Below are 20321 nucleotides of genomic sequence, written 5' to 3'. Positions count from 1 at the left end.
TAGTGTGCTTTATGACAAAGAACAAAGTTGAAGATAAGACTTTTTCTTCTGTAATATAGCCAAGATATTGTATGAAAAAGTCCAGCCAACTCTTGATGAATAAATAAACTGAAGTATGCATGCATCCAAAGCAATTACAAATAATATTCATTAATTTAGACCAAGGATATGCAATGCAACATTGAAGAATTTGATGTGCTCTTATCAGAAGTAGTCAGCATGCACCTTGACATTGCAATTGAGAATGAAAGCAAATTTCATATCGAGGTATTATCAGCTTGTATGAAGCCATGTTATGCGTGTTCTTAGAGGTCCTTACATTATCTCACCTTGTTTGTACCGTCAGTGGCTTTCACAAGTTGGTCCCACCATCTAAGAACTAACACAGTGTCTTTTACTATAGACAGCCACACACAAACAGGAAATGCTATGGTTTCCTGTGCAGGCAATGCAGCCTTATATTGCTCATTCTTTTAACGTTTACACAGCCTTGTTGATGTATTAACCTGGCTTCTTTTTACTTCCTTGTACACGGGAAGAGTCTCCCGTACATTAAGGGACCTGATGCGCCAGGATCAAACGCCTGAATAGTATGTATGAACCACTCTAAGATTTGATGTTTGTGCCATGCCTGTATGGGTTATCACAGAAAGCCTTTGATGTAATGCAAATATGGTGCAAGGCTTGGATGCAAAATTGTACATGGTGAAAGTGTCAACGTGATGATATGAATGATGTTTTAAACATGAATTGACTAGTGAGTATTATCAAGGCTTTGTTTGGGTGCATGGAATTGCACTTTCATGATGATAGTATATAGAAGATACTGTGGTGTTTGATGCATTTGGTTATTGACATATTCAAGTCAAGGTGGTTGTACACACAGGGATGTCCCAAGACTCTGCTTGTACACACAGGGTTGGTCAGAGTGACCCTTTCTCTGATTTCATTATTCATAATCTGATTCTGAAATCACCAACTTCCAAACAACTGATCCAGATATTTGTTTTCAGGTGTGTAAATCATGGAATTAGAATACTGGAATGGACATTAACCTTATGGTGGGATAAAGCTCAGCCATTTTAGTGAGGGAGTTGGTAAACCATTGTTTGCCAGTGCTGTGATAAGATATTGTGTAAAATAATTCATTTTGAGGCCTCCGAGTGGCGCAGTGGTCTACGGCACTGCATCGCAGTTGCTAGCTGTGCCACTAGAGATTCTGGTTTGAGTCCAGGTTCTGTCGCAGCCAGCCGCGACCGGGTGGCGCACAATTGGCCCAGCGTCGTCCAGGTTAGGAGAGGGTTTGGCCAGCAGGAGTACGGTGTTTCCTCTGACACATTGGTGTGGCTGGCTTCTGGGTTAAGCGGGCATTGTGTCAAGAAGCAGTGAGGCTTTGTCATGTTTCAGAGGACACATGGCTCTCGAACTTCGCCTCTCCCGAGTCCGTTGTACAAAAGTGATAATACCCTGAGGCCGGTGTTTCGTCTCGGGCCTAACAACACCCGTGCTAATACATCCTTCAAACACCGCCTTCTCGGGCATCATCAATTAAGTATTGACTGCATTGTTTGAATGGAATGTTGGAATATTGGCAGTTCATTTGAAAACATTTATGGAATCGTTGCTCTAAAACTGGCTGGCTACTGGTTCCCAACATATTCAAATAATGATTATTTTCATTAAAAAAACATTATTTTGATGAATTTATTCCTGACACAAATCTAGAGTTGTTACTCAAGCCAGCTGGTCGTTCGTTCTATCGGTTCGGTTGCCAGAGATACGACTCGGTCGTTCAGTCTTTTTGTTCTGTATCTAAAGAGGCTACCCAGTCGTTTGTTCTAAATGTTCCATTGCCATACTGGCTGACAACGTTCTTATCCCTAGCTTGCTAGCTAGCCAACTAATGCTAACTTACAGTCATGTCAAGTACAGATAGAATAACAGAAAACTATTTGCATTTGTTAAAGCTGTTTTCTGTGACATTTATTTGGACAAATCCATAACATTTCGCCTGGCATAGAAAATGTGCTCAGCCGTCAGGTCTCTGTTGTTCAGGGGAGCTAGACAACAACACAGCTAACACAATCACTTCAAACTGAACCTGGAAAGACTGCAATCATTTTTTTTTTAAATTACATTTATTTGTGTATATATCGATAAAAATGATGCCAGCTGATTCAGGATTTTGACTGGCTAAGAAACGCTGCCTGTCTGTCTCATCCCAACTCCCGACATGTTCATTATTATAGTACAGCTGGAGATCGAATTTGAATATGGAAACAATGTTGCAAATGTCAGAGAGACAGACAGCAAAGTTTATACAAATATCTGCTGTTGAAAACTAAATGTTAGTCCAAATTAAATGTGAGATAATGTCTAATGCTTTTTATAGTGGAGATCAAGTTTAGAAATTGCTTGGATGTGATGATGAGACAATGGATTGCGCAGTCAGATGGAACAGAGTAAATGGGCCTTTTAATGTCATAGATTTAGCCGGTGGTAACATGTGGTATAGACATCGGCTTGAAAGCGGTTTTAACCAATCAGCACTCAGGATTAGACCCACCCGTTGTATAAACAGCCATACACTGGCCAAAATCAGTTGAGGACTTAGACAAGTTGTAAATGCAACAAGTAATGATATTGTATCATATATTAATAGCACAGCCTTCCAAGAAAACAGAAACATTTAGACATTTATGGTCTGGTTACATGTATTTTAGAAGCTATTTATACAGAAAATGTGTATAAAACCCTTATAAACTGCATTTATGACAATATTTTAGATTGCCAATTCTATTACACAATTTCTGCTGTATCACATGCCTTTTTATTTTCCTGCCATTCAATCTAATTAGACTGGTTTAGATTTCTTCCTGACCATTATGGCCGCCATTTTCACCCCATTCAGGGAACTTTGAGTGTTTATGTCATAGCCCCTCTAGTAAGGGAACTCTATGGTGTGAATAAAGTTACACTATATATATAATAACTCTACCTACATGTATAACTAACCGGTGCACCCGCACATTGACTCTGTACCGGCAACCCCTGTATATATTGTCATTTTTTACTGCTGCTCTTTAATTACTTGTTACGTTTTTTTACTCTTATTCTTATCCATATTTTTTGGAAACTGCACTGTTGGTTAGGGGCTCGTAAGTAAGTATTTCACTGTAAGGTCTACACCTGTTGTATTCGGCACATGTGACTAATAAAATTTGATTTGATTTATATACAAAAGTATGTGGACTCCCCTTCAAATTAGTGGATTTGGCTATTTCAGCCACACCTGTTGTATAAAATCGAGCGCACAGCCATAAAATCTCCATAGACATTTGCAGCAGAATGGCCTTAATGAAGAGCTCAGTGAATTTCAACACGGCACCGTCATAGGATGCCACCTTTCCAACAAGTCAGTTCATCAAATTTCTGCCCTGCTAGAGCTGCCCCGGTCAACTGTAAGTGTTGTTATTGTGAAGTGAAAACTTCTAGGATTAACAACGACTCAGCCACGAAGTGGTAGGCCTCATAAGCTCACAGAACTGGACCGCAGAGTGCTGAAGCGCGTAGCATTAAAAATAGTCTGTCCTCGGTTACAACACTCACTACCACTGATACTCCAAACTGCCTCTGTAAGCAACGTCAGCACAATAACTGTTCGTCGGGAGTTTCATGAAATGGGTTTCCATGGCCGATCAGCCACACACAAGCCTAAGATCACCATGCACAGTGCCAAGTGATGGCTGGAGGGGTGTAAAGCTTGCCACCAATGGACTCTGGAACATTGGAAATGTGCTATCTGGAGTGATGAATCCTGCTTCACAATCTGGCAGTCCGACCGACTAATCTGGGTTTAGCAGTCGAGCTACCTGCCCGACTGCATAGTGTCAACTGTAAAGTTTGGTGGAGGAGGAACAATGGTCTGGGGCAGTTTTTCATGGTTTGTGCTAGGCCCCTTAGTTCCAGTGAAGGGAAATCTTAACGCTACAGCATACAATGACATTCTAGATGATTCTGTGCTTACAACTTTGTGGCAACAATTTGGGGAAGGCCCTTTTCTATTTCAGCATGACAATACACCTGTGCACAATGTGAAGTCCATACAGAAATGGTTTGTCAAGATCAGTGTGGAAGAACTTAGAAGAACCCCATTGAACACCTTTGGGATGAATTGGAATGCCGACTGCGAGCCAGGCCTAATCCCCCAACATCAGTGCCCGACCTAACTAATACTCTTGTGGTTGAATGGAAGCAAGTCCTTGCAGCAATGTTCCATCATCTAGTGGAAAGGCTTTCCAGAAGAGTGGAGGCTGTTGTAGCAGCAAAGGGGGGACCAACTCTATAATAATGCCCACAAGTTTGGAAGGAGATGTTCGACGAGCAGGTGTCCACATACTTTTAGTCATGTAGTGTACTTGTCACATCAGCTCTGTCGTAACAGATGGAGATGAACAGGATTCACATCTCTAGATGTGGTTCCACACCGCTTTTTAGATCTGCCTCTCACTTGAGTGGCTGGATTTAGGTCATACAGCCCATCTCAAAAATAGTACTGTACATTTCATACACTCATGTTTGTGGTGTGTTACGTTCCCCGATATGAAACCCAAAATGACAATGAGTTTTCTTTTAGACCAGTTGCAGAAGTCCAGTCCATCTTAAACATGAGTCAGTTGCCTGTGACATTATTTTGTATGAGGTCATTTTCCATCCATGTACTTTATTGGTTTATTGCCCTATAACTGACAGGGAATTTCCCCCTCCTACATGTCACATATAGCAACCCTCCTCTCATCATTGAGACATTGGCCTGCCATTCACTCTCAATTTAGTATAGACATGCAAAAACTTAGTATGACACAGTACAACTACCCATAGTACGCAGTCCAATATTTTCATATTCAATTTAAACATACAGTAAGAGAGGGGAGGATGCTCAGTAGAGGTTCATTTAGATGCAATTGAGTCGGGCTGAGAGCCCCAGATCCTGACACCTCAGAATTTTTACCACGTGCCAATAATCAATTTATGCTGGTACAATTAAGTGGTCCCACGAGCCTCATACGCAGGAACCCACCTATGTCTTGACGATAAGGATTCCAGATTCGGGTGAATGGGCATCCGACTCGTGGTCACACTGTTCCGGACTCTAATTCACATAAGCAACGGTAAAACAAATACACAGAAAAAGAAAAAAAAACGCAACATGCAACAATTTCTACGATTTGACTGAGTTACAGTTCATATGAGGATATCAGTCAATTGAAATAAATAAATTAGGCATTAATCTATGGATTTCACACGACTGGGAATACAGATATGTCTTTTTTGGTCACAGATTCCTTTACAAATGGGCCTCAGGATCTTGTTACCGTATTTTTGTGCACTCAAATTGTCATTGATAAAATGTAATTGTATTCGTTGTCCGTAGCTTATGCCTACCCATACCTTAACCCCACCGCCACCATGGGGCACTCTGTTCACAACGTTGACATCAGCAAACCGCTTGCCCACACGACGCCATACACATGGTCTGCAGTTGTGAGGCCAGTTGGATGTACTGCCAAATTCTCTAAAATGTTGTTGGAGGTGGCTTATGTAGAGAAATTAACATTCAATTCTCTGGCAACAGCTCTGGGGGACATTCCTTCAGTCAGCATGCCAATTGCACACTCCCTCAAACATTGAGACAACTATGGCATTGTGGCATTGTATGACGACAACTGCACATTTTAGAGTGGCCTTGTATTGTCCCCAACACAAGGTGCATCTGTGCGATGATCATGCTGTTTAATCAGCTTCTTGATATACCACACCTATCAGGTGGATTAATTATCTTGGCAAAGTTTAAATGCTCACTAACAGGGATGTAAACAAATGTGTGGACAACATTTGAGATAAATAAGCTTTTTGTGCGTATGGAACATTTCTGGGATCTTTAATTTCAGCTCGTGAAACCAACACTTTACATGTTGCGTTCATATTTTTGTTTAGTGTATAAATAGTTTACTACAGTTTACTACATTAGTGCTAGCAATGTTTAACACCTAAAAAAACAGCAGGCCTATTCATTTTAAATACTTTTAAATGCAACTTTATTATCACAGTTTCGGGAACAGTCCATGTGCAGAAATGAAAATATAATAAATACGTAATAAATACATAAATAAATAACTTAATTAGAGCTTTTTAGGAGCTTATTTCAAATGCATTCTAATTGAAACAGACATTGAGAACTCTGAAACACTGGCATTCGGGCACAGTATATGGAAATCACATAATGAAACAAAACATAATTAATAGCATCCCTAGCACCTTCCTTCATTATGGAGGACTTGCTATCTCCGGTTAAGGACATCCAGTGAGACATACATGACCAATGAAATTAACTGGTTTTCACACCAAAAAATGGGCCTCTAATTGTTAGAGATGATAGATTATACACATTAGAGTATCAGTGCAATGACAAACTTCCTGTAAAACCCCCCCATTTTCGCCCATATAACTGTTCAGCAAGTGGAAGCTACTAGAGCTTCTTTATCACTGGAACAGATAGACATGGTACTACTGTACATGTTGGTATTGCATGTATTTTGTCCCAATTACGTAATGTTCCATATATTACAACAGTCACTCCATTGCCAGCATTTATGGACTTATTGACGCTTTGCAGCATGAGCTTGAGTTAAATGTCTTAGGTTCTGAATGAAGTCCTTGAAAGACTTTTCCAACCGCTTGTCTTCACAGATGCATTCTGAAGTGTCCGTTGTGCTCTGAGGAGGTAATGTGGGATTGAGTGTGATGGCATGTGAAGTGGTAAACAACACTATATGAGCTGTACATGTTTAGGAACAACGAGGCTATTTTGTTATTTTAACTGGAAAGATGCTTGGAATAAGTAACAAAACTTACATTCTCCTTATCAATCGTCTTTTGTAGGTCCGTGGCAGTCTTGCTGATGTGGTGTTGCATACTTTCCAGATGGATCGCGTTATCGAGGCATTCTACTTTCACAGTGTCCAGTTCCTTAATGGAACAGGCCAATGCTGCAACAATGCAACTATCCTGCAACCGAGAGAGAGAACTGTTTGTCCTGGGGCTCTTTTGATTTTGTGACACAGAAAGTGAGGCTGTGGTTTAATTGTAGTGAATTGCATTGCCAAGAGAGGAGTGGGTTTTAGTTGTTCAAAGTGCTGTGTGAAGTGAGAGTTGAAACACTTTCAGCAGCCTTGCTGTGTTTCCTGTACTAGTGGTCTTCTATGTGAACTGTTGAAGCGGAAATAATGCCTTAGCAACTCAGAAAAACAGCACTAGGGCAATAGGCTATATGTGAGTGGAAAAGGTAAAGGGCTACTGTGTTGTCCATACGCAGATAACTGTTGTCAAACATATTTAGTGAGCCTTACCTCTACATCAGTTGGAGTATAGAAGACTGAATCTGGCTACAATAGGGAGAAAGATACATGTTAGTTGATCACGAAAAGACAGAAAAATATATTAAAGAAATTTGAATACCACTTAGCCATGAAGTGACTTACACATGTAATACTTTTTTCTAGATAATTGATTCCAACTTGGAGACTGGAAATTGGGTTTCCTTGTAGACAACCGGCGAGAAAAAGCGTCAAAAAGGAAATCCTGTAAAGATGGTCCATGATAATCTGAAGGGTTTGTAGATAGTGTCCTGTAAGGTGTACACAAGGGGAGATCTGTAAATGTTTGTCATCTCGGATTGTTAGCGGTGTTTTATATACCCTGCTGCGTGGAAAATCAAAGGGTGGGCTGAATTAGTCTAGATATTACCAAATGCAAACAGCTGTATTTTTCCTCTTGATGACTGTTGGGATTTTTCTTGCTACAAGATGGTAAAATCCCTTTGGTGACCTATAGTGGCAAAGCATTAGACTGTACACAGTATTTACAGTGGTTTCAACATGTGGTGGATGAGGGCTGTTTGTTGAGCTGGTTGTGGCTTTACTAAGGGGTCGTATGGGGTTTGGTAATTGGTCAGTTCTAAGCAACACCTGCAAAAGGAGGTGGAGAGACTTCAAACTATCAAATGTTGCTTTGCCAATAGTTCCTTTGAAAAATATCTCTGGTTAAGTAAAGATGTGCCAGTTGAAAAGGCATTAGAACAAAGAAACTACAACACAATGGTGCATACAGATCGCAAAATGTTTCTGCAAAGTTGCCACAGGATCAGCCGCTATTATTTTCTGCTATTATAATATGATAAGTACATTTTATTGCTGTCAATATGTTTTTAAAGGGGCAACCTGTATATATTTTTAGACTTGCAAATGAATGATATGTACCCATTTGATTCTTGAGAATATCCCTCGTGAGCTTAGTTCAACTGTCTTGACCCATCAGAACCCAAAATACACTCCCCGCCATATGTATTTGGAAAGTGAAGTTAACACTTTCAATGTAGCTTTACACTTCCGCATTTTGGATTTGAGATCAAATGTTTCATTAGAGGCGACAGTACAGAATTTAAAATTTTATTTGAGGATATTTTCATCATCTGTTTTACCGTTTGAAAAATGTAAGCCCTTTTAGGCCTCCCCATGTGAGGAAGCCATAAATATTTGGACAAATTTGTATGTATGCAGCATTTAATCAGATCACAGCCATTACTATTAACATATACACTATTAACATGATCCATTTGACATGTTTGAAGAATATTACAATTATCATCTTCAGAATTCAGCGATACAGACAACTTTTGGTGCACATTCTTACCACTATTCTGTGAATAATTTAACATATTTATTTATTTATTTATCTGCCACACCTGGCTCATGTGGTTATGTATTCTACATCACTATAAACATTTGAATATTTTTGGGGGGCATACTACAATTGTATTTCATGTACAGTGCATTTGGAAAGTATTCAGACCCCTTCATTTTTCCACATTGTTACATTACAGCCTTATTCTAAAATTGATTGTTCTTTTTTTTCTCATCAATCTACACACTATACCCCATAAAGACGAAGTGAAAACAGGTTTTTAGAAATGTTAACACATTTATAAAAAATTTAAAACAGAAATACCTTATTTACATAAGTGTTCAGACCCTTTGATATGAGACTCGAAATGGACTCAGGTGCATTCTGTTTTCATTGATCATCCTTGAAATGATTCTACAACTTGAATGGAGTCCACCTGTGGTAAATTGAATTGATTGGACATGATTTGGAAAGGCACTCACCTGTCTATATAAGATTTCAGCGTTGACAGGTCATGTCAGAGCAAAAACCAAGCCTTGAGGAATAAGGAATTGTCCGTAGAGCTCCGAGACAGAATTGTGTCGAGGCACAGATCTGGGGAAGGGTACCAAAAAGTTTCTGCAGCAGTGAAGGTCCCCAAGAACACAGTGGCCTCCATCATTCTTAAATTGAAAAGTTTCGAACCACCTAGACTCTTCATAGAGCTGGCTGCCCGACCAAACTGAGCAATCAGGGGAGAAGGGCCTTGGTCAGGGAGGTGACCAAGAACCCGATGGTCACTCTGACAGAGCTCCAGAGTTCCTCTGTGGAGATGGGAGAACCTTCCAGAAGGACAGCCATCAACCAATCAGGCCTTTATGGTGAAGTGGCCAAACGGAAGCCACTCCTCAGTAAAAGGCACATGACAACCCACTTGGAGTTTACCAAAAGGCACCTAAAGGACTCTCAGACCATGAGAAATGAGTTCCATCTGATGAAACCAAGATGTAACTCTTTGGCCTGAATGCCAAGCGTCACGTCTGGAGGAAACCAGGTACGCTCATCACCTGGAAAATACCATCCCTACGGTGAAGCATGGTGGTGGCAGCATCATGCTGTGGGGATGTTTTTCAGCGGCAGGGACTGGGAGACTAGTCAGGATCGAGGGAAAGATGAATGGAGGAAAGTACAGAGAGATCCTTGATGAAATCTTGCTCCAGAGAGCTCAGGACCTCAGACTGAGGCGAATGATTACCTTCCAACAGGACAACGACCCTAAGCACACAGCCAAGACAAAGCAGGAGTGGCTTTGGGAAAAGTCTCTGAATGTTCTTAAATGGCCCAGCCAGAGCCTGGACTTGAACCTGATCGAACATCTCTGGAGAGACCTGAAAATAGCTGTTCAGCGACGCTTCCCATCCAACCTGACACAACTTGAGAGGATCTGCAAAGAACAATGGGAGAAACTCCCCAAATACAGGTGTAGCGTCATTCCCAAGAAGCCTATGCTATGGTGACCAGTGAGCTGAGATAAGGCGTGGCTTGTAGGCCTAATCGCTGCCAAATGTGCTTCAACAAAGTAAAGGGTCTGAATACTTATGTAAATGTGATTTCCTTTAAAAAAATGTTTTTACATTTGCAAATATTTCTAAAAACCTGTTTTTGCTTCGTCATTATGGGGTACTGTGTGTAGATTGATGAGGAAATAAAACAATTTAATTGATTTAATAATAAGGCTGTAATGTAACAACATTTTGAAAAAGTGAAGGGGTCTGAATACTTTCCGAATGCACTGTAGGTATGGTCATATGAAATTGTCCAATAAGACCCCATTGAACTGTTTGGCAGCCATATTGGAAAATGGCTTCTGTGAGGTTAATGCATGATTTCTTAAAAACAATCACTATGAGACATCATCGGCCCAAGTAAGCCCAACCGTGTGTGGTGGTGACAAAGTGTATAGTAATGGGCCTCAACATCAAGTTCTGACAGGACAACACAATGGGAGATCTTAGTGAATCAGCATAAGTTACTAGCGGGTGAGGTCATATCCAGCCAACCGTTCAGACGCGCTTCAGCTAGCCGTTTTTACAGTTGTAGCTGGTGCTTTCGAAGTTGGTTACATTATATATCATTTGAAAGGTAATTTCATTACCTTTCAGAACCACTTGTCAAACAAAGTTTAAAATGTATCAGGGTTTTCTTTTTGAAGCCATTTATATAGGTCATTCTGATATGTACCCTAGAGGTCAAAGGACAAAGTTCTGTTCACCTGAACATTCTTAAAGTGTATTTGAATCGTAGATATGAATCTAATCTTTCCAGTGATGTATGATTAAAGGTTATAAGTGAGCAATAACATCTTGTATACTGACAATGTTTGTCATAGGGGGAAATTAATGAAAGAAAGTGATAACACAGAAAGCTACCATTGCTGCACTGCTATTATACATTTTCCAACTCTAGGGACATAGACCTTAAAAACAATCACTATGAGACATCGTCGGCCCAAGTGAGCCTGACCGTAAGTAGACATTTACCTACTTAGTTCTATTATAGGCTACTGAAGGTGAGGACGCACCAACTCAGTCACTAAAGAATATAGCTATTTTCGGAGTGGGGAATTAAAATTAGAATGAGTAAAAACTGTTAGTGAACTGTCGGTTCGTAACGTGTGAAACAATTTTCTTACCGATTTCATGCACATTTGGATCGGTTTGGCCTCCCGCGGACCAATGTACTCTTATCTAAACATTTGAACCGGATACAGTTCAGCATCAGTGAATCATTACATCCCTGGCAATGTGCATTATGAGACAGGAAACGTCTAATTTTGAAAAACAACAATTGTTTTTAGGTTGACATTTGATTTGATCAAATATATGTATGTAATTTAATTGAATGGCGTTGCTCCCGTCGCAGCATATTTTTCACAACGTCCACTTACTTGTCCCCGACCTTGAGATGTTGGCACTATCCTGAAAAATGATCTGGGAAGAGAAAAACTTAGCAAAATCGTTATATCGTGTTTCAGTGTATTCCCAAATCCTGAAAATGAAATCTTCCCTCTGATATTAATAAAGTACCTATCATCATCATCATCATCAACAAATGTCCTGGTCTCGGACAATTCGATATTCTTTGTATGTGGTCAAGATATGGATTAATATTGTTTCACTCTACATTTTAGAGTATTTAGATGACTTTTGAATCTGTGGTATCCTTCGGCACAGTAGTCTTATAGGGGAGAAATTGAACGGAGGACGTGGAGCATAACTCATGATTTCTGAAGGGAATGAATGAAGTGCAGCATCTTCACACCTACAATAAACTTTGTGGAAAATGGGTTTCCCCTATCAAACCTTGTCAGTTGGGAAACCCATTTACAGATTCAGTGGTGACCTTTTCCTATTCATACCTGCCACGTATTGGTCAGTGTCATTATAGAATAGTCCCTGTGCATGTCCTTATTCCAACAGGTCACATGATGGCTAACCGGTTACATTTGATTGTTGATATTAAGGCACTTGGTATCAGGAAGGAAGAAGGTGGGGGAATGTTCTAACCATTAGCATGAATGCATCACATCCTGAGGTTTTGTACCTGTTTCCATGAGAGCATGCATACTCCCCTGTAAAAACACTTACATTTTAGTTAGGTATTTATAATTTGAGTGCCAAATTCCAGATTTATTTGGACTTGTGGTTACCATGTTCAGAATCACACTAATGCAGAACATGTCACTCCACAACTGTCCACTTTATGCAGCCACTTTAATCAAATAGAGAAGGGAAAAGTGTTCTGGTCAAGGATTCAGTTTTTATCCCTCCCTACGAGCGTCTTTCGATTGGGTGCAGGAAAAACTACCCTCAACACAGCCTTTGTTCAGATATGTATGATTTAAATATATTTTTTGAAGAAATATCTCTCTGGTCAGATTCAATGGTATTTCAAAACTTAAGGAGCTTCTACTCTCATGGTGGAACCTGATCCCTGTGTCTTTGCACTGAGTCATATTTGCCACACACCCACCACAATAAGCAAAACGTGTCGCCTGTCCACCCTCTGGAACTTCCTTCAATTATGTTTTCCATTCTCGACCTGACTGGAAACCTCGAAGCCCCTCTAGTCCCTAACCGATGATACATTTTTTTTCTTTCAATAGATTGTTTGAAATTGTCATCTACGGCAACTGAGTGATTTGCGTGCGCTATTTTTATTTTTTATTTTTTACAGCCACAGTGGTTGCGTAGTGGTTGCAGACTGGCAGTATCTAATATGTATTTGCACATATGAGTAGCCACCCTAATCAATCCATGAAAAACACAGTGGAATTGTCACTCACTTTCAAAGCATGCACAATATTTAGCCTAAATGGAGGCTTTTACACTCTTCAACGCTACATGATATTGTCTTGAAAGTTGTTTTTCCTAAGGCTTGCAATGTTTCCAATAATGGCATTTTCTAAGATGGCAAAACACTTTTACCCTTGGCCTACTGCTGGAGTCTACTACTATTACTGCTGGTCTTTGAATGTCTTGTTTCCACATTTATTAGATGATAAAAGTGGATAGCAAATTGACAGTTGATTCAGTCATTAATTGAAATCCACAGGCCATTATTATGAGTAAATTGTGAATTGTATTTGCTTTGATAGTGAGCTGAAAGGCAATTTTGAACGTATGTCCAATATCTTATACACAGACGCAGGCAAAAACAAATTGTTAGTGTCACAGGGGAATAATTCCACCAGTGAAAAGAACAATAAAGCCAACTGACTGTTTTTTGGAAAAGTGGAAAATGTTCCGTTGTGAAGATTAAAGGTAATTTTCAGAGAAATGCCCTTGCAGTGTTTGAGTGGGAGGTGAAGTATCGTCGAGGTGTGGTTTCATTCAGCATGTCTCGATAAGTAGAAATGCATTTCACACTTTCCATGGATTTTGCCTTTAATTGGACCAGGGGTTCTCAAACCTTTTGGGGCTGGGAACTCTTTTTGTGATAGCACATTCTCTCTAATAATCAGAACACAACTTGAGTCAGATAAAAAAAATAGAGTACAAGGAGTCAATGTTTCCTCTGGAAACAATTGTAGCAGTGGGGGGGGACCGGACATGTAGAATTTTAATTTAGAAGGGCTGATTTACTGCTCCAAATTGAATGAAAAAAAAATGATGCTGATTCCATTTAAAACTATTTCCACTTCCAGAAATTAGCCCAATAACATATTGTTAAATTATTTTAACACATTGCACCATGCATGGTCCATATTATCAGGTATGCTTTTAGCAATAAGCCTTATCACCTGTAGCCCAACTGATGCAGCATTGAGGCTATAAATAAATAAATAGGCAACCCATGCTTCATCTGCATTTAACCTATTATGTGATATTTTAACTATTTTAGCATCCTATTGATGAATTTTGTCCCCCCAAAAACGTGCATAAACACAGTGAATATAATGTAGGCTTACCTGTTGGGGTAACTTGGGGTAAACCACCACCTGGGATCACATTTACATTTACATTTACATTTAAGTAATTTAGCAGACGCTCTTATCCAGAGCGACTTACAAATTGGTGCATTCACCTTATGACATCCAGTGGGACAGTCACTTAACAATGGTGCATCTAAAACTTAGGGGGGGTGGGGTGAGAGGGATTACTTATCCTATCACACACCCCCTGCCAGTACACGCCCCCTGCCACACGCCCCCTGCCAGTACTTTTTAGTCATTTAGCAGATGCTCCTATCCCAAGCAATTTACAGTTAGTTAGTGCATTCATCTTAAGATAGCAAGGTGGGACAACCACCTATCACAGTCATAGTAACTACATTTTTCCTCAATGTAGCTATCAGAAAAGTCTGACCTAGTAAAGGGGGCGAGGGTGGTAGTCATGTGCGAGTGTTAGTTAATGAAAGGCATCATTTTGTGGGGTGTTGTGTGTACCGTGGGATTATTTAAGATACACTTTGAAGAGGTAGGGTTTCAGATGTTTTCAGAAGATGGGCAGGGACTCTGCTGTCAAGGGCTTCAGGGGGAATCTGGTTCCACCATTGGGTTGCCAGGACGGAGAAGAGCTTGGACTGTGTTGAGCGGGAGTTGCCCTCCATAAGGGTGGGAGGGCCAATAGTGCAGAGGTGGCAGAACGGAGTACTCGGGTTGGGGTGTAGGGTTTCTGCATAGTCTGAAGGTAGTGAAGGGCAGTTCCTCTAGCTGCTCCGTAGGTAAGTACCATGGTCTTGTAATGGAACCGCTTCATGCCCCCCCCCCAAATCTCCCCTATGCACTCATGGTGAATTGCAGAGTGGTCATGTGCTTACTCATGCCATTGCCACTGGTAAATGTAGATGGTCAATCATCTTCAAAGTGCACCGTGGCAGAAATAAATCAAAATTGTTGGGTGTAGCTGCAGTCCTTTTGCTGTGGCGTTGTGCCACATGTAATGACTGCAGTGGAAACACTGCAAGGAGTTTTATTGACTTTGGCAGTGCATGTTGCTGGACTAGCTAATTCTCTGGCTCTGGGAAGGAACATTTAAAGTCAGCCTCTTGGCTTCGGAGAAAAAAAAAATCATTTTTCAATCTAATTATCTGCAATTCTACACAATTTGTCATGTGGCAGAGATTTGTTTTTGTTGCAGATTTGAAGATGATATCCTGCAATTCTACAAATTCTACCATGAGGCAGAGAACTTTGCAGTTTTCAAGCTTAAATTACAGTATATCTACACTGAACAAAATTGTTTCATGAGCTGAAATAGAAAATCCCTGAAATGTTCCTTATGCACAAAAAGTGTATTTATCTCATATTTTGTGCATATACAGTACCAGTCAAAAATGTGGACACACCTACTCATGGATGTAAACAAATATAAACAAAGGTAAACAAACACAGGAATGTAAACAAATACAGGAATGTAAACAAATACAGGAATGTAAACAAATACAGTACTCATCAAAAGTTGGACTATTTTCTACATTGTATAATAATAGCGTAGACATAAAAACTATGAAATAACACATACGGAATCATGTTGTAACCAAAAAAGTGTCAAACAAATCTAAATATATTTAACATTTGAGATTCTTCAAAGTAGATTCTTGATGACAGCTTTGTACACTCTTGGCATTCCTTCAACCAGCTTCACGAGGTAGTCACCTTTCACTTAACAGGTGTGCCTTGTTAAAAGTTAAAAGTTGCTTGGGCCAAGAAACACGAACAATGGACGTTAGACCAGTGGAAATCTGACCTTTGGTCTGATGAGTCCAAATTTGATATTTTTGGTTCCAACCGCAATGTCTTTGTGAGACACAGAGAAGGTGCTTGTGTGATTCCCACCATGAAGCATTGAGGAGGAGGTGTGATGGTTTGGGGCTGCTTAGCTGGCGACACTGTCTGATTTATGTAAATCAAATCAAATCAAATCAAATGTATTTATATAGCCCTTATTAAAAGGGTACATCAGCTGATATCTCAAAGTGCTGTACAGAAACCCAGCCTAAAACCCCAACCAGCAAGCAATGCAGGTGTTGAAGCACGGTGGCTAGGAAAAACTCCCTAGAAAGGCCAAAACCAAGGAAGAAACCTAGAGAGGAACCAGGCTATGTGGGGTGGCCAGTCCTCTTCTGGCTGTGCCGGGTGGAGATTATAACAGAACATGGCCAAGATGTTCAAATGTTCATAAATGACCAGCATGGTCGAATAATAATAAGGCAGAACAGTTGAAACTGGAGCAGCAGCACAGTCAGATGGACTGGGGACAGCAAGGAGTCATCATGTCAGGTCATCCTGGGGCACGGTCCTTGGGTTCAGGTACTCCAAGAGAGAGAAAGAAAGAGAGAATTAGAGAGAGAATATGTGGGGTGGCCAGTCCTCTTCTGGCTGTGCCGGGTGGAGATTATAACAGAACATGGCCAAGATGTTCAAATGTTCATAAATTACCAGCATGGTCAAATAATAGTAAGGCAGAACAGTTGAAACTGGAGCAGCAGCATGGCCAGGTGGACTGGGGACAGCAAGGAGTCATCATGTCAGGTAGTCCTGGGGCATGGTCCTAGGGCTCAGGTCCTCCGAGAGAGAGAAAGAAAGAAGGAGAGAATTAGAGAATGCACACTTAGATTCACACAGGACACCGAATAGGACAGGAGAAGTACTCCAGATATAACAAACTGACCCTAGCCCCCCGACACAAACTACTGCAGCATAAATACTGGAGGCTGAGACAGGAGGGGTCAGGAGACACTGTGGCCCCATCCGAGGACACCCCCGGACAGGGCCAAACAGGAAGGATATAACCCCACCCACTTTGCCAAAGCACAGCCCCCACACCACGAGAGGGACATCTTCAACCAACTTACCATCCTGAGACAAGGCTGAGTATAGCCCACAAAGATCTCCGCCCCGGCACAACCCAAGGGGGGGAAGGGGCGCAACCCAGACAGGATGACCACAACAGTGAATCAACCCACTCAGGTGACGCACCCCCTGCAGGGACGGCATGAGAGAGCCCCAGTAAGCCAGTGACTCAGCCCCTGTAATAGGGTTAGAGGCAGAGAATCCCAGTGGAAAGAGGGGAACCGGTCAGGCAGAGACAGCAAGGGCGGTTCGTTGCTCCAGAGCCTTTCTGTTCACCCACTCCTGGGCCAGACTACACTCAATCATATGACCCACTGAAGAGATGAGTCTTCAGTAAAGACTTAAAGGTTGAGACCGAGTTTGCGTCTCTGACATGGGTAGGCAGACCGTTCCATAAAAATGGAGCTCTTTCGGAGAAAGCCCTGCCTCCAGCTGTTTGCTTAGAAATTCTAGGGACAATTAGGAGGCCTGCGTCTTGTGACCGTAGCTTACATGTAGGTATGTACGGCAGGACCAAATCAGAGAGATAGGTAGGAGCAAGCCCATGTAATGCTTTGTAGGTTAGCAGTAAAACCTTGAAATCAGCCCTTGCTTTGACAGGAAGCCAGTGTAGAGAGGCTAGCACTGGAGTAATATGATGAAATTTTTTGGTTCTAGTCAGGATTCTAGCAGCCGTATTTAGCACTAACTGAAGTTTATTTTGTGCTTTATCCGGGTAGCCGGAAAGTAGAGCATTGCAGTAGTCTAACCTAGAAGTGACAAAAGCATGGAATAATTTTTCCGCATCATTTTTGGACAGAAAGTTTCTGATTTTTGCAATATTACGTAGATGGACAAAAGCTGTCCTTGAAATGGTCTTGATATGTTCTTCAATAGAGAGATCAGGGTCCAGAGTAACGCCGAGGTCCTTCACAGTTTTATTTGAAACGACTGTACAACCATTAAGATTAATTGTCAGATTCAACAGAAGATCTCTTTGTTTCTTAGGACATAGAACAAGCATCTCTGTTTTGTCCGAGTTTAATAGTAGAAAGTTTGCAGCCATCCACTTCCTTATGTCTGAAACACATGCTTCTAGCGAGGGCAATTTTGGGGCTTCACCATGTTTAATTGAAATGTACAGCTGTGTGTCATCCGCATAGCAGTGAAAGTGAACATTATGTTTTCGAATAACATCCCCAAGAGGTAAAATGTATAGTGAAAACAATAGTGGTCCTAAAACGGAACCTTGAGGAACACCGAAATTTACAGTTGATTTGTCAGAGGACAAACCATTCACAGAGACAAACTGATATCTTTCCGACAGATAAGATCTAAACCAGGCCAGAACATGTCCGTGTAGACCAATTTGGGTTTCCAATCTCTCCAAAAGAATGTGGTGATCGATGGTATCAAAAGCAGCACTAAGGTCTAGGAGCACGAGGACAGATGCAGAGCCTTGGTCCGATGCCATTAAAATGTCATTTACCACCTTCACAAGTGCCGTCTCAGTGCTATGATGGGGTCTAAAACCAGACTGAAGCATTTCGTATACATTGTTTGTCTTCGGGAAGGCAGTGAGTTTCTGCGCAACAGCCTTCTCTAAAATGTTTGAGAGGAATGGAAGATTCGATATAGGCCGATAGTTTTTTATATTTTCTGGGTCAATGTTTGGCTTTTTCAAGAGAGGCTTTATTACTGCCACTTTTAGTGAGTTTGGTACACATCCAGTGAATAGAGAGCCATTTATTATGTTCAACATAGGAGGGCCAAGCACAGGAAGCAGCTCTTTCAGTAGTTTAGTTGGAATAGCGTCCAGTATGCAGCTTGAAGGTTTAGAGGCCATGATTATTTTCATCATTGTGTCAAGAGATATAGTACTAAAACACTTGAGCGTCTCTCTTGATCCTAGGTCCTGGCAGAGTTGTGCAGACTCAGGACAACTGAGATTTGGAGGAATACGCAGGTTTAAAGAGGAGTCCATAATTTGCTTTCTAATAATCATAATCTTTTCCTCAAAGAAGTTCATGAATTTTTCACTGCTAAAGTGAAAGTCATTCTCTCTTGGGGAATGCTGCTTTTTAGTAAGCTTTGCGACAGTATCAAAAAGGAATTTTGGATTGTTCTTATTTTCCTCAATTAAGTTTAGAAAATAGGATGATCGAGCAGCAGTAAGGGCTCTTCGGTACTGCACGGTACCGTCTTTCCAAGCTAGTCGGAAGACTTCCAGTTTGGTGTGGCGCCATTTCCGTTCCAATTTTCTGGAAGCTTGCTTCAGAGCTCTGGTATTTTCTGTGTACCAGGGAGCTAGTTTCTTATGAGAAATGTTTTTAGTTTTTAGGGGTGCAACTGCATCTAGGGTATTGTGCAAGGTTAAATCGAGATCCTCAATTAGGTGGTTAACTGATTTTTGTCCTCTGGCGTCCTTGGGTAGCCAGAGGGAGTCTGGAAGGGCATCAAGGAATCTTTGTGTTGTCTGTGAATTTATAGCACAACTTTTGATGGTCCTTGGTTGGGGTCTGAGCAGATTATTTGTTGCAATTGCAAACGTAACAAAATGGTGGTCCGATAGTCCAGGATTATGAGGAAAAACATTAAGATCCACAACATTTATTCCATGGGACAAAACTAGGTCCAGCGTATGACTGTGACAGTGAGTGGGTCCAGAGACATGTTGGACAAAACCCACTGAGTCGATGATGGCTCCGAAAGCCTTTTGGAGTGGGTCTGTGGACTGTTCCATGTGAATATTAAAGTCACCAAAGATTAGAATATTACCTGCTATGACTACAAGGTCCGATAGGAAATCAGGGAACTCAGTGAGAAACGCTGTATATGGCCCAGGAGGCCTGTAAACAGTAGCTATAAAAAGTGATTGAGTAGGCTGCATAGATTTCATGACTAGAAGCTCAAAAGACGAAAACATCATTTTGTTTTGTAAATTGAAATTTGCTATCGTAAATGTTAGCAACACCTCCGCCTTTGCGGGATGCACGGGGGATATGGTCACTAGTGTAGCCAGGAGGTGAGGCCTCATTTAAAACAGTAAATTCATCAGGCTTAAGCCATGTTTCAGTCAGGCCAATCACATCAAGATTATGATCAGTGATTAGTTCATTGACTATAATTGCCTTTGAAGTAAGGGATCTAACATTAAGTAGCCCTATTTTGAGATGTGAGGTATCATGATCTCTTTCAGTAATGACAGGAATGGAGGTGGTCTTTATCCTAGTGAGATTGCTAAGGCGAACACCGCCATGTTTAG

The 20321-nt window shown here is 41.0% G+C and overlaps 1 protein-coding gene and 1 long non-coding RNA gene across 2 annotated transcripts in view; one reads left to right on the top strand and one right to left on the bottom strand.

Moving 5' to 3' along the window:
• The first annotated feature begins 485 nt into the window (after window positions 1-485).
• The window catches only part of LOC124011533, a 53794-nt gene continuing 33958 nt past the window's right edge, over window positions 486-20321 (top strand). The window contains exon 1 of the long non-coding RNA XR_006834593.1: window positions 486-590. This is a non-coding gene — a long non-coding RNA (uncharacterized LOC124011533). The remainder of the gene's footprint in view (window positions 591-20321) is intronic.
• On the bottom strand, window positions 6082-7718 carry LOC124011532. The gene is made up of 4 exons (XM_046324991.1): window positions 7542-7718; window positions 7410-7445; window positions 6916-7068; window positions 6082-6776 (listed from the first exon to the last, which is right to left on the bottom strand). Exons 1-4 carry the CDS (start codon window positions 7656-7658, stop codon window positions 6660-6662), a joined length of 423 nt encoding a protein of 140 aa, XP_046180947.1. The 5' UTR covers window positions 7659-7718; the 3' UTR covers window positions 6082-6659.

Source organism: Oncorhynchus gorbuscha, linkage group LG23, assembly GCF_021184085.1.
Source record: "Oncorhynchus gorbuscha isolate QuinsamMale2020 ecotype Even-year linkage group LG23, OgorEven_v1.0, whole genome shotgun sequence".
NCBI lineage: Eukaryota > Metazoa > Chordata > Actinopteri > Salmoniformes > Salmonidae > Oncorhynchus > Oncorhynchus gorbuscha.
This window is presented reverse-complemented; position numbering and strand designations above follow the sequence as displayed.